Source organism: Peromyscus eremicus, chromosome 11 (genome assembly GCF_949786415.1).
Source record: "Peromyscus eremicus chromosome 11, PerEre_H2_v1, whole genome shotgun sequence".
Taxonomy (NCBI): domain Eukaryota; kingdom Metazoa; phylum Chordata; class Mammalia; order Rodentia; family Cricetidae; genus Peromyscus; species Peromyscus eremicus.
In genome coordinates, this window is record NC_081427.1 from 39,542,296 (window position 1) to 39,557,317 (window position 15,022).

Genomic DNA, 15,022 nt, shown 5'->3' on the forward strand with positions numbered 1-15,022 from the left:
GCTGCAAAGAGCTTATGGCCCAAGCAAAGCAGCGGCCAACAGGCTGGGTGAGCCAGGGACATCTGGCTCGTCCACAAAGAGCAGGCATTGACCAGTCAAGGGGGAGAGAAACCCACCGAATGGATGCAGATGGTCCTGAGCATCTCTGCCTTGTGTGTGCTGCATGCGGCACCGTGGCTCTGAGCGCTTGGGTTAGACTGGAGCTAAGAACAATTCTGAGTTACAGCTAGATCGGCCCTGGATGAAGATTCTTAAGCTTCCTTCTTCAGCAAACAAAAAACACTAGGAAGGAGCAGTGTATGGGTGAGGAATATGGGAACCCGGGAGAGAAGCACTTTTGGAAGGAGAGTGGAGAAGTGTTCTTTAGCATTAATGTAACCAACAGTCCTGGCAGGAATAGCTATTGTAAGGAGACATTTGTGCCCCTCCCTTTCAACACCATATCCCCAGCAATTGGACATTTATCCAGGAAGCTCATGCTAGGAAAAGGAAAAGGCTGAATTCTGGCATCAGCCAGAGGAGAGCAACCCTCTCAGCATCCCTCATAGAGAGGAGCATCCCTCCCAGAGGGGAGCATCCCTCCCAGAGATTTCTTATAGTTCTCAAAACCTGTCAGACCAATTGCAGGAGAGAGAGGTACCATAAACTATGGCGTGTGTGAGTGTGTGTGTGTGTGTGTGTGTGTGTGTGTGTGTGTGTGTGTGTGAATGCTGGGTGGTAGCTCGTGGCTTCTGTTTAAGACTATATCTCATGTCAGGACCTAGAAGATGGCTGGTAGTGTCACTGGACCTCGTTTCCCTTCCCAACGTGGCCACATTGAATACATCCTTTTCTGCTTTCTTGCTATTACTTTGTGTCTTTAATTGGCTTATTGAGGGCAGGTGGCACAGCCCTACTTGTTAGGACCGCCAGGGCCCAGGCTCTGACCCTAACAGCTACAGTGACATTAGTGTTCATGGCCCGTGATAAACTGCAGGCTAGAACTAAGACATACGCGGTTGTCCCTATGCCCAAATGTGCCAAGCTGCGGCCTGGTCTGTAGACTGTGAAATTGCTTCCAAAAGAGCCGTTAAAATTGGGCTGGGAGGGAAGCGACCCTTCAAGGAACAGAGGGAAGATGAGACCCAAAGCATTTTCCATAAAAAGTACAGCAGATGTCACAGGCTCTGGGCGCACTTCGACCTCACCTTTACCTTGTGACTTTGTCCCAAGGACGTGTTCTATCTGTTGACAGAAGGTATAATATTTTCCTTAAACAAACAATGAATGGAAATGATCTGGCTGCTGGGTTGTGTTTTTAATGTATCCCTTTTAAAAAGAAGGTCCATGCAGGTTATTTGCCAGAGTTTCAAACATACGGAGGCATCCTCAGCCCTCCATTCTGTTTTCAGGACGTACTCTTTGCCTAGATTTAGTGATGAGTCTATGAATCCTTCCTCAGGTATAGAGGATGCTGCTTCATGATGGCTCCCCTAGCATTCCTCAGTCTCACCAATACTTACACCTGGGACTGGACCCAGGTGATTCTCCGTCTAGGGCAGGCGTTGGTTGGAATGCTGGCTGTGGCAGCATCCTTGGCCTCTACCCATTAAACTCGAAAAGCAGCCTCCTCTGCAACCATTGTCCAGTGTCCTGGGAAGCCCCTCTCCCCTCAGCCCCATATTCCTGTAACAGGGACTCAGAAATCACTTTTCTAAAGAGTGCTGACCCCTCCCTTGGGCTCACAGGTAATACAAAGTAGAACAGGTATGCCACCATCTCCCTGCTTCCTTCACTTGGCATCTGCTCTTTATCTTAAAACCGTGGGTGGGTCAGATTCCTGCTTAACTCTGCACATAGGCATGCTGGCCACTCAAACAGTGTCCAAATGCCAGTGATGCTTTCCCGATCTCTCTCCCCTTCAAGGCTGGAGGCACACAAAGAGAACTTATATTGTTTAGATGGGGTCTCAGTATGTAGTCCCGGCTGGCCTTAAACATACAGAGATCAAACCCTGGGGGAACCATGCAATCAGCTTTTCACACGTCCTTTTCCAGACTCACAGAAGGTGCCTCAAAGTCTCCAGCTGCTGCCTTAAACCTGCAGTGTCCTTTCATTCCAGGAACAGCAGGCCTCGGCTGACAGAACAATCCATGACAGTAATCACCTCACCCCGGAACCGGATAGTCCCTCTAGCAATAAGGATGTCCTGGAATCCATTTGCAGAACCAGTTCCGAGATAACGTCCAACCAGACCACCTTCAAGCAAGACTACAGACTTCTTGTTACCTGCCTCAATTCTTCCTGTTTAAACCATAAAGATTGACTTGGGGATGGGTGTCACCCATCCCCTTTATCTGTTAATGTGTTATCTAATTATTCTTTATCAATAAAAAATCGGGAGTCAGATACGGGAACCTGAATCATCAGAGAAGCAGCAGAGGAGTGACCAGTGGCCTCCTATTGCCTCTGTTCCTCCATTCAAAAGGACTGAGATCTTCCCTAAGCCTTGCCTTACTACTTTCTCTCTATCTGTCTTCAGTCCTCCGAAACCTCTGTGGTTAATTTTGGTCAGCTAGGGGCTAGCTCCGCCCTCTGATTCAAAGGAAGCTTTATTGTCAGAAATATCACATAACAATCCGTTCTTCCCAGTGTGGCCATGCTGCCTAAACCTTTCTCTGTCTCATCTGTCTACTGTTTGTTTTTGGTTGTTTTGTTGTTGTTTGGTTGACTGGTGTTATTCTCCCTTTATATCACAAGCTGGCCTAGAACTGGCCGTGTAGCCTAAGCTGGCCTCAAAACTACAGCGATCCTCCTGCCTCTGCCTCCCAAGTGCTAGGACTGCAGCATGTACCACCACACCTAGCTCTATTTACCTCTTTATTCAATGTACTGGGACAAGTGGCTGAGCTTTGTCTGTTGGGACTCCCAGACCCGGGGCTTTTGTCCTAAAACTGGTGATATTCTTATCTCTGAAACATGAGCTCCAGCTTTAAGAAAACCATTAAACATGAAAATGTGGCGGGTGCCCATTTGGAAAACCAGGATCTTGGTGTCCCAAGGATTGTAATACCTGAAAAGTATTTTAATAGGCCCTATCACCCTCTCCCTAATAGTCATCCCTTCATCCTTCTCTAAATCCACTTGGGCAGATCAGTGACCTCAGGAGAGGTCATCAGTCATGAGACTCCATTCCCTCGGTTGGTGGTTGGTGGGAGACTAGGAAGGATGTTGCCTGGTTTAGACAGCAAGACATAAAAGCAAGTAAAATGGGGAGAAATGCTCCTTATGATATTTGATAAAATAAATAATACAAACAGAGTCTAACAAGAAGCCATGTGCTGTGTGATTCTGCCTTGAACATGTTCACTCTGCTGGGCTCTTCAGTTGACATCTCACAATCACAAAGAGCTGGAGGACGGCAGAGCAGAGGGGACAAAAGAGCTTCTGGCCTTGATAATAATGTGAGTGCCAGAGCCGGCTTTGGAATGCTAACCTCCAGAAGGTTCACTACCTGACATAATTCAATACACTTCTTTTGCGTAAACCTAAGACTGGCCAACTACGTAGTCTTGGAGGCCAAATTCAAGAGCTAAGAATTTCTTTCTGAAGGGTCCAGGAATACAAAAATATAAAATTATGAGCTTGAGCGCTGAAAACTGACAGTCATCAGCTCTGAAAGTTAACTGCTAACAATGGCTGTCTGCTTACAGTCAGCTCCTCTGTCAACAGCCAGTGGTCAACTTTTAACCTCCTTGCCCCTTATAGCCAGCAACTGTCTGGACTAAAGTTAACTTTTAATAGATGTTTCTCCGTGACTCCTAGCATGCAGCCCATGCCTGATGTTTCTCCGTGACTCCTAGCATGCAGCCCATGCCTGATGTTTCTCCATGACTTCTAGCATGTACCCCATGCCTGATACTATAAAAGGGGCCCAGTACCCACCTCCATGGCCACAGCCCCAGAATTCCAACTTTGGCTGCAGTCTCAGCCAGCTGATAAGCTTTTGTGCCCTGCAGTGCTTTATAATTTTTTTTTATTTTTCTGGAATAAAATTTGCTTCTGGTTTAATAAACTTTAGTGGTCTGGACCCAACACTTTCTTTACATTTTCTTAAAACCAACTTCGTTTTAAGAGGGACGAACAATCGAAAAACAAATGGCAGGGACCATGTGTGGTCCACAAACCTAAAATCTTTACCATGTTCCTCTTCGCAGAAAGCCTTTGCCTGCCTCAGTCCAGACCACTTGTGGGGTGCTGTATTCCGCAGCTCAAGGCAGTCTTAATATAAATGTTAAAGCTTCATTTCATAGTGACAGAAATGTTGTCCATGGTTCAAAAAGACAATTACATATTTGTCATTATTTCAATTTATTATAAAAAGATGCCAAACTAAGGAATCCAAAAAAATTTTTTTTAAAGCTTTTAACACATCTTTGTATCCCTCGGGGCTTCAAATAATATTTCTTGACTTTCTAGATCAGAATGACCAAGTTTCTTGATGAAGTACTCAGTGACTCTCCTCAAAGGCGGTCAGACTGCCCTGCGATCTGAACAAGGCATGAGGAAGCCAACCCAGAAGGCTCCACAGAGGAGAAGATGACACATCAAGATTGCATAAATAGACTCACTGATGTAATAAATGACATCTTCTGTGGAGACAGAACTGGCACTTCCTGCTGACTCACCAAGAGTGACGCATCCATGAAAAGTCACCAACTCTTCCCCCCTTGAACTCCATGCCCCAAGTTGATGCTTCTGCTTCCTGTCGAACCCAGATACTCAGTAGGACCTTAGTGAGGAGCGTAATTCTTAACAGAGACATATGCATTGAGAATGGCAGGTCCAGAAACATGCCCATTGTGGAAAGCCGAGGAGTGCTGTCAGAGCACCAGACAGCGACTGTGTAGTTAGGGTGGCCTTCCTGTTCAGTCAGCATTCATTCCTTCATCATTACAGTCCAGTCCCGATCTTAGTGCCTGTATGCAGTGAGTGGTCAATACGAGCAAGGAAAGACAGATATGGAAGAGGGAGGAGAGGAGACAGGAAGAGAGAGAGAGATGGGGGAAAGAGAGAGGGAAAAGGAGGGAGAGAAAGTAGACGAGAGGGAGGGGTGGAAGAGAGAGGTGGGAGAGCGGGTGGGGGCGGATCCCATTTATACCCAGTATTGGTTCTGTTTCAGTGCTGGGTTGGTTTGTCGACAGAGCTTGGCCATGTCAGGATCCAGGTTCACCCATGCCTCCCAAGGAGCACATTTCTCTACAGGCTCAGTCCCCGGAGAGGCCATCTGATCATACCGTGGGGGCAGGAAGAGACTGGGAGTTGGGCTGCTGGCGCTCCTCATCAGGGGAGTCACCGTGACGGTGGGAACGGCTCCACTCCTCTCTGCTCTACAGCTGGGAGATGGGGATTCAAGGCTGGTCTTGGGCTGCAGAAGAGGGTTAGCCTTCTCCTCCTTTCGGCTCAGCAGCCAGACACACAGAGCCACCACGGTCACCACCAGGAGGAGGAAAACAGCACCCAAGGGTATGATGACCATCAGAGGATAACTGCTGTCTCTGGGCTGTATGGCTTCCCCAGGAATGGCTTTGGTGACAGCATGTGGCCAAATGACCTTGGTGGGGAAGACCTTGCCATCTCCTTCTGGTTCTTTGCCATTGAGCTGTCCCCAGGAATCTGTCCCCTGCCATCTGATATGGGTCAGATTCTTTGGAGTTTCTGTCTGTGTTATAATAGAAGCCATAAGTTTCTTCTGAAAGAAAACTGAGGCCATGAGGCTCTCTCCAGTGATAAATAAAGGCACATGTGGTGTAGATGTCTGTAAAGGTAAGGGGTCTGGTGGTACTATGGTAAAGGCCAGATAACCTATTGCTGGCTGCACACGGTCTGCGCTGAGCAAGAAGGTGAAGGAGTCATTCAGTCTGTCCGTGCCTGTTAGATTAGCACACGGCTCAAGCACCAGCTCACCTCGGTTGATGTCCCTCTGGGTGAAGCGAGTGATCTCTTCCATCACAGGGCTGTCCACTGCTCTTCGGACGAGTCGTCCGTGGGTGGGAGGTTGCGTCACCTCAAATGTGGGGTCACTATTTGTCTTGTTAGCTAGCTCGGTGGCGTCAAGGTCCTCTCTCTGCAGCTGACGGGCCACCCCGTTGGCCACTTTCAGGTGCTGTGTAACCCGCAGTAAAGGCTGCACTCTGATGCCCAGCGTCTGCTCTGTCAAGTTGCTCTCGGCCGTAAACAGGGAGAACCGCAGCTGATCTCCGGAGGCTGTGAGGTTGGTCATGTGGTAAGACAGTCTTCCCGAGTCCAAATCCTCCTGTCCAAAGCTGGTGACCACCTGGTTTTCAATCAGCAAGTGGCCACTTTGGAGGGGTTGTGTCATCCTGTAGACGATCTGCAGGCTCCTTCCATTGGTCACTGCGGAAAGGTGAGCGTTGGTGACGGAGACGGTGGTCTGGCCTTGTGGGAGAAGCAGGTCTGTGAGGTTCACCAGAGTGATGGTGATGGGGATGACATCCAGGTGGAAGAGCTTGTAGAGAGGGCGATGTTCACCGTCAGTCACACTAAAATAAAACACTCCTGAGGACCGACTTCCGTCTTGGATGAACCACACCTGAGCATTATTGATGTCAGCTTGTGTAAAGTGCTGAGCAGTGGTGTCCAGATCGTGAGCCATTGCCAAAAAGCCATTGTTGGGATGACGGATGATCACGTACTGGATTTCATTTGGAGGACTGTCTAGATCGTCTACTTTTAGGATTTCAGGTCCCACAACCAACATACTGCCCTGGAGAACTGTCAACCGAAGCCCTTTGGTCTTCAATTCCGGAGGCTGATCATTCACAGGGGTGATGGTAATGTTAAACATCTCTTCCAGAAAGTCAGCCTCTGGCTTGCTAGTGGACTTGTTCTTTGGGTTTGGCCAAACGGCAAAGGTAAAATTATCAGCCAATGATTCAGAGTCATCATGAAGATACGTGACTCCAAATGCATTAACTATATGCTGGGAGAAGTAGGGTTTTCCTGTGGTGATGTTTCTGTCTCCAACCATAATGGTTCCATGGCAAGGAAGAGCTGTAACCTGGAACCAGATTTCGTGGGAAGACCGCTGAGGTTGGGGTAGTTGAAGTAAGAGGTTGGAAGCATCTAACTTAGATTGGTCAATGAGAACTTCACCTCCCTCCTTTACAGAGGCTCCTGTTGGAACAGTTAAAGAAGAGACATTTAATCAGACATTGCAGGTGAAGGTCAGAAAGCTTTCTCTCCCAAGCACACCTCTCAGTGGATTATTCTAAAGATCCAGGTTGCTCAAGCACCTGAATTAGCATATGCAAAATAAAACTTTAGCATAAACACATCTATGGAAGCCAAACAGAGGTCCCTCAAAACACCGAAAATAGAACCATCATCTAACTCTACACTCTTGGGTGCAGAGTCAAAGAGCTCTTAGTGAGCATCCCACAGAGAAAGCTGCACATCTATGTTTACTGCTGCATTATTCACAGTAGACGGGATGTAAGATCAGGCTAGGTGTCCATTAACAGATCAATGGTAAAGAAAATATGGTACATATATGTGTACATATATACAGTGGAATCCTACACTGCCATAAAGAAAAAAGGAATCATGACATTTTTGGGAAAACAAATGTACTTGGAGATGTGAAACACAGAAAAACAAATGTCGCATGTTTTCTCTTACTTGGAAAAAAAAATCAAGATTTATGAGTGTGTGCATGTGTGTGTGTGTGTGTGTGTGTGTGTGTGCGCGCGCGCGCGCGCGCGCGCGCGTGCGCGCGCACGCGCAGCATGAACCTTAAAAGTTTTTATTAATAAAATCAAACTGAGGCCAGTTACTGGAGTGAACACTGGAAGATCAGAGAGACAGAACAAGCCACAGCTAACCTCACCTGGCCAACTTCTCAGCTGATCTTGTTTCCTCAGACTGGAAGCCTCTGTGTCCTCATATCCAAATGGCTCTCAGCTGAACTGTGACCAGCCAAATGCTTAACCAGCCAAAATGCTTCTAGTTCCTGGTCCTCATGCCTTATATATCTTTCTGACTTCTACCATCACTCCCTGGGATTAAAGGCTCGCTTTTTGGGATTAAAGGCATGAGTCATCATGCTTGGCTGTATCCTTGAACAGATGGATTTCTGCCTCTGGAATGCTAGGATTAAAGGTGTGTTGTGGCTATTCTGTCTCTGAGCCCAGATAAATTTATTAGGGTGCACAATATTTCGGGGAACACAATACCACCTCGTGTGTGTGTGTGTGTGTGTGTGTGTGTGTGTGTGTGTGTTTGTGCATTTGGAGGTCATGGCAGTACAAGAGGCATCACCTGAAGGGAGATGGGAAGTGGAGATGATAACACACATGTGGCAGAAGGCAGAGGTGGGAATGACTGAGGAAAGAGGGGAAATGGCTGGAGCAGAGCACAGGGAGGAAGTGAGGAGGAGAACAATTGGGAAACAAATGCAAACAACCATTAAGTCAACATTCCAGGCCAGCAAGCTTTAAAACCTGTACGTTCATTTATAAGATGTTCATTTCCTGAATTTCTCTTGCTATGGAGACAGGCCCAGCTTTCACTAATTCTTTTCCATTCATCGTTTTCATTTTTACCAACAACTTTCAGTCATGGGCAGGATAAAGCTCCCATTTGGAGGCATAAAGAGATCCTTTAAAGCCACACACATTCCTCACCTTTAGGCCCATGACAGGAAACACATGGGGGCATGCAGGGTAGCTAACAGTGGCTGTAACTGTGTCCGTCTTACTGAAGAGGGCGATAGCGTGGCATTGACACCAAGATTATTTTCTCTCTTCTACAACAGACAATCGGTGGTGTGAGAGCCCAAGTGACATCTTAAGTTTTAATGACTATGCCTTAGAGATCCATGAAACAAAAATGCCTCTCATTTGCAAGCCCCTGGCCCAAGGACACATAGTGCCTGAAATGCTGGAGGTTATTATCTATGGGAATAACAAGCCATGTTTCCACTCCCCTAAACAAGTTTGTTTGACCCATCTGCACCGGATGTGCTTGATCACATGTGGGTGGGAGGTACCTAGACAGGAAATATGTCAGGATGTATTTTTACCCCTGATTGGACCTGATGGGAAATGCAATGAATTATGGGTTTTCCTTCTTAAGCCCTTGCAAAACCTGATTCAGGGCCATTTCCCAGGAACCTAGGTAAGGACCTGGCCTATCCACCTGGCCAGTATTTAATTAGGGCTTGCTTCAAACTTGGCTTTAAATTGTGGTAGTGGTCTTATTCTCAACCAGTGGGATTAACAGAGGCAGTACCTGTATTGGCAAGCAGCCGGCTTTGTCGGCCCGACTGGCCCGACTCGTTGGCTTCATATGAAATGGTAATCCGGAAATCCTCTGGACCCAATGCTGCAGGAGGGGAGGATGCCGTGAATGTGAAGGAGTCTTCTGACGCCCACCCTGTGTTCTCGAGATCCACATGCTGGTATAGGATCAGCCCTTCACTGACCTGGCCAGAAGGAAGAACAGTTAGCAACCAGCTGCTGGGATACAAGGATCAACACACATTCTAACTGGAGGAGACATGCTCTTTTTAGGGCTTACTATATTCATGCTCAAATTATTCCATGTATTTGCTTAAAGGAAAAAAAAAGAAAACCACGGTGAAACATGTGAAAAACTTCTTTTTCACAGCTAGGAGATTCTACTTCAAACTTGATGGAGTCATGAAAGAGAAGCAGGTGACCTGAGATGGCCACGCTCTGGAGTGCCTTTCCTATGGAAACAGTGTACTACTAAACCCTCTTACTTGACAGACAGCACCAGGCATTAACAGCTCATATAACAAGTCTTTTTTTTTTTGTGGATGGCACTGCCTACTTTCTGTCCATGTCTGACTATTTGTGATCAAATCCTAGACATTACACAATCTCATCTGTAAACACTTCAGGAAGTACTCATACGATGTGACTTGCAAAAGAGTGACCACCACTATCAGAATTAAAAATAACTAATTCACTGGGGACTGGAGAGATGGCTCAGCAGTTAGGAGCACTGGCTGCTCTTCCAGAGGACCGGGGTTCAATTCCCACCACCCACATGGAAGCTCACAACTGTCTGTAACCCCTGTTCCAGGGGATCAGACTCTCTCACATAGACATACATGTAGACAAAACACTAATGTACATAAAATAAAAAATTAAAAAAATAAACTAATTCACATTAGCAAATAGGCAGCCAGAGTCCAAATTTCTCTAACAATCTGGTTAAAAACAAACAAACAAACAACAACAACAACAAAAGACAGGACAAAACAAGCAAACAAAACCCCCACATACACACAGTTGTATTGTCTGAGTCAAGATCCTTAGAAATCCATCCCTCACATTTTATATTTCTCATAGGTGGCTTTTCATCTGTAAGTCCCTTCTCTCTCTCTCTCTCTCTCTCTCTCTCTCTCTCTCTCTCTCTCTCTCTCTCTCTCTCTCACAGAGACAGAGAGAGAGAGAGATTGGGAGGAGGCCCAGAAAGAGAGACTGAAACCATGGTAAACCTGTGCAAAGGGCTAGGAACTTCATCACCAAAACCCAAGTGACCTTCAGAACAACTATGGATAAGTGTGGATCTCCACTGTGTGGAGTACATATGGATAAACCACTGAAGTACCTGGACTCTGGGACTGAGGAGAGGAGGGTGGTGGGTTTTTATTTCCTATCCATTTAGATTTGTCCAGCCACCTTCCATCTTAAAAAGAAGAGTCATCAGAAAGCCAACAGTGTGGAATCTCAATGGATAAGTGAAGCAGAAAAACTATCACTTGGAAACTAACAGCCATAACAATTCAGGTAAGAATCCTAAAATGATTACTAAAACTACAGGCTAAAGAGTGGTGACACACAGGATATGTAAATGGTTACAATGTATGTCCTCATGGGATGCTTACTAGTCACAAGAGAGGATCATTCCCTGAAAGTAGAGAAAATGGAAACCCAGGGAGAGATGGCTGCCATGATGAATATAGACAACATCCCCAACCTCAGGACCAAGTGAGCATCGGGTAGGAAGCTCTGAGATGACCCAGCAGCTCTGTATCATGAATCTTAAAAGGTCTTATTAATAAAATCAAACCCAGAACCAGGTATTGGGGTGAACGCTGGAAGATCAGAGAAGCAGAACAAGTCACAGCTACCTCACCTCACCAATTCCTCAGCTGATCCTGTTTCCTCAGACTGGAAGCCTCTGAGTCCTCATCCAGAATGGGTCTCAGCTGAACTGTAGCTCAAAAGCCTAAAAGCTTAACTAGCTCTAGTTCCTGGTCCTCACGCCTTATATACCTTTCTGCTTCCTGCCATCACTTCCTGGAATTAAAGGCGTGTGTCACCATGCCTGGCTGTTTTCAGTGTGGCTTTGAACTCACAGAGATCTGGATGGATCTCTGCCTCTAGAAAGCTAGGATTAAAGGTGTGTGTGCCACCATTTTCTGGCCTTTATATCTATCTAGTGGCTGTTCTGTTCTCTGACCCCAGATAAATTTCTTAAGGTGCACAAAAAATTGGGGGACGCAATATCACCACACAGCTCTCTTGGTATTCCTGCCCAGAATGCAGAGTCTGAATCCATGGCCGGGATGCACAACCTGAACCATGCCCAGGATACACAACCTGAATCCCTGTCCAGGATATACACTCCAAATGTGATCAAAAGGAAAAATTAGGTAAAACATCAAATTATAATCCAACTGAGGAACACTCTACAGAGAACTGTCCTATATTCTTAAAAGACGGCAAAGTTGGGCTGGCAAAATGGTCCATCTGGTTAAGGCACTTGGTCACCAAGCGGACGACGATCTGATTCCATCCCCAGAACCCACAAGGTGGAAGGAGAGAACTAACCCTCACAAGTTGTCTTGTGACACACACACACACACACACACACACACACACACACACACACACACCTTACAAACACATAAAATAATTGTCATAAATTATTTTAACAATAAGGTCATAAAAGGCACTATATTAATAACTAAGGAATTGTTCCAAATTAAAGGACACTAAAGACACATGTCAGCTAAATGTTATGTTTTTTATATTGTGGGTAATTTCCCCTTACCTATTTAGCACATTTATTGCAACAATTTGGGAAAGTTTAACGTGACATCTAAATTGCATATTGACATTGTAACAAATGTCAATTTTATAAATTTGAAAATTATACTGTGATAATATAAGAAACTTGCCTTAATTTTAGAAATGTGTGCTGAGAAAACGTGTGTGAAAAGATAATAAGTCTTGTTAAATGCTAAAATTTTGGGAATGTGGAGGAATAGAACATGTGAACTCTTTATACTTTTTGTAATTATTCCACAACTTATTTCCAAATACAAAGCTTAATACATTGAGTAATTCTCATTGTTTTGTCTGCTTTAGGAAGGACACAACATTCCCTTTTATGACGACCAACACAGGCAGGATGAAGGAACCAACCCACAAAAGCCTTGTACACTGAAGACAGGAAGTGGCCACCATCTCCTGTGCTGATGTGCTGGTCTGTCCCCACCCTCCCAATTCTCATCTCCATCTCCCCATGACCCCCAATGTAGTCCTTTCTAAGACTTTTAACAAGGCTATAATTCAATGTCACTTGTGAATGAGTGTATATACTTCCAAACCTTTCAAACATATTTTCATTCATTTTCTGACAATTTTACATATGCATATAATGTATTTTGATCACATTCGCCCTATCATCATCTCTCTTCCACTCCCAGTGAATTTGTTCATCTGCCCAACAAATCTCTCTCCCTCTTACTTTGAGAGAGGTGTGTGCGTGTGTGTGTGTGTGTGTGTGTGTGTGTGTGTGTGTGTGAGAGAGAGAGAGAGAGAGAGAGAGAGAGAGAGAGAGAGAGAGAGAGAGAGAGAGAGAGAGAGAGAGTGTTTGCATGAGCCCAGTTTGGGGGCTGCTTACTAAATAATGGACAACTTACCACTGAAGAAATCACTCCTTCCTCCAGCATTGGTTCCAAATCTTAAAACTCTCCACAGGTAGCTTTTAATTAAAGGGAAGATAATAAAGCATACTTTGGATTTCTGGGATCAAATTTCTATCTCATATCCGTGATTACTATGTAATCTCCAAGAATAGTCAAATGCTAGGGAGAGAGATTTGGCTCTCAGATCTTACTGGGCTTTCTATGAGGAGGCTACAGTTTACAGCCGAGAGGCTTCTGGGAAAGTTAGAAAGATGAGCATCTGGAGGACTCTGCCCTTGCCCCAACTTAGGGTGTGATAGTTAATCTCAACTGCAATTTGATGGGCTTTGGAATCACCATGGAGATAAATCTCTGGGAGTGTCTGACAGGGATTTTCTAGATTAGGTTAATTGAGGTGGAAGACCCACCTAGTGTTGGTGGCACCATTTCCTGGGCTGGGGTACAGAGAAAGCAGGAAGTGCTCTGGGCACCGGCATTTCATTTCTCTCTGCTTCCTGACTCTGTACACCGTGACTTCCTTGTCATGATGGACTGTTTCCCCAGGAACTGTAAGTCCAAAGAAACCCGTTTTTCCTCAGTTTTCTGCCAGGCACTCTGTCACATCGATGAGACAAATAAATGAATAAATAAGGCTGGTTGATAGCAGAGCTGGGACCAGAGCCTGGATTGTCTGGCTTATATATTCAGAAGATGTGTTCTGAAATTCCAGGAGCCCAGTAATGGGGAGACTCAGTTGAAAGTATGACCAGAACAAACAAATGCCACTTCGTTGTCTGGCCTGACATCCTATCATATCTATATCCTATTTTCCCCTGTCAGTCAGCTGCCTATTCTTCATCTGTCAATGTAAATCTCCTTCTGCCTCCCTCTTGAAAAGACACACGTGACTGCACTTAAGGCCCACCGAGATGATCCAGGCCACTCTTCCAATCCTGTTACTATTAACTGCACCTGCAAAGTCTTCCATGAAAGGGAACATTCATTCACAAGTTCCAGAGACTCGGGCCTGTTCTTGTCAGCGGCTACTCTACTTGTACATAACTAAATCAGGACACCCAATTCTATCTTCTGCTCTTTCATTATTATAAACTTTTGGGTGGCCTCATTTGGTCATTTTATTGAAGATCTACATTCTTAGAGTGGCATGAGGCCCTCGGGACTCTTCTATATAAATGAGGATTTAATCCTTTCTGTGAGAGAAAGCAATAGTTATAGATAGTTATAGACATACTTCTGGAGCCTTTCTAGTAGATTGCTGAGAGACCAATCCAGTCATTCAGGGTCATGAACCACAACTCATCAACAATTATTTGGGTGCAGTAGTCTGTTGCCAATCTCTAGTAGAGATTTCTAAGTGTTATCATTCAGGAATGAATGCCCTTTCTGCCCATTCCTGCTAAGGAGAGTCAGCCTCACTTTATAACAGCCTGTCTCCTGGTAATTCTGCAGTCATGGATACCCTGTGCTGCCGGGTTTTCTGATCAGTTGTGGGAATCTTGCCATGTTTGTGCCCAGCTGTTCTCTACAGACGTGATGGTGGTCTCCCTGGTGGAGAGGGAATACGTTCCAAGAGCATTTAGGGTTTAGGCCCAGTGGGATGGAGTTCAGACTCTGGGCACCATAGTTGTGAAAGAAGACATTTCTAACGCTTTTAGTCACTGTTCTTGCTTGCTTTCTGTTGTTGTGATAAAATATGACCAAAAGTAACTTGGGGGGACAAAGCGTCTATTCGGTTTACACTTCCATGTCCCAAAGGGATTATCTGGCTTACACTTCCGTGTCACAGTCTGTCATCAAGGGAAACCAGGGTAGGAGCTCAAGCCAGGAACTGACTCGCTTGCTTCCCAAGGTCGCTTAGCTTGCATACAACCCTACATCACCTGCCCTATGGTGACACCTACCCATAGTGGCTGGGTCATCCATCCCACATCAATTTCCAATCAAAAAATACCTACAGCCTACCTAGAGCCCGATGTCATGGAGGCATTTTCTCAACCGAGCTTCCCTTGGTTAGTTTTCCGTTTGTGGCAAGTTGACAAAACTAAGCAGTGC

General features: G+C 45.6%; 1 protein-coding gene across 1 annotated transcript in view; it reads right to left on the bottom strand.

The window, feature by feature from the left end:
• Positions 1-4,333: 4,333 nt before the first annotated feature.
• Positions 4,334-15,022, bottom strand: part of LOC131922030 (chondroitin sulfate proteoglycan 4-like) — a 52,388-nt gene continuing 41,699 nt past the window's right edge. Inside the window, exons 9-10 of the mRNA XM_059276756.1 lie at positions 9,292-9,484; positions 4,334-7,176 (exon numbers count right to left, since the gene is read on the bottom strand). Of these exons, the coding sequence (XP_059132739.1) occupies positions 5,135-7,176; positions 9,292-9,484 (2,235 nt within the window). The 3' untranslated portion in view covers positions 4,334-5,134. The remainder of the gene's footprint in view (positions 7,177-9,291; positions 9,485-15,022) is intronic.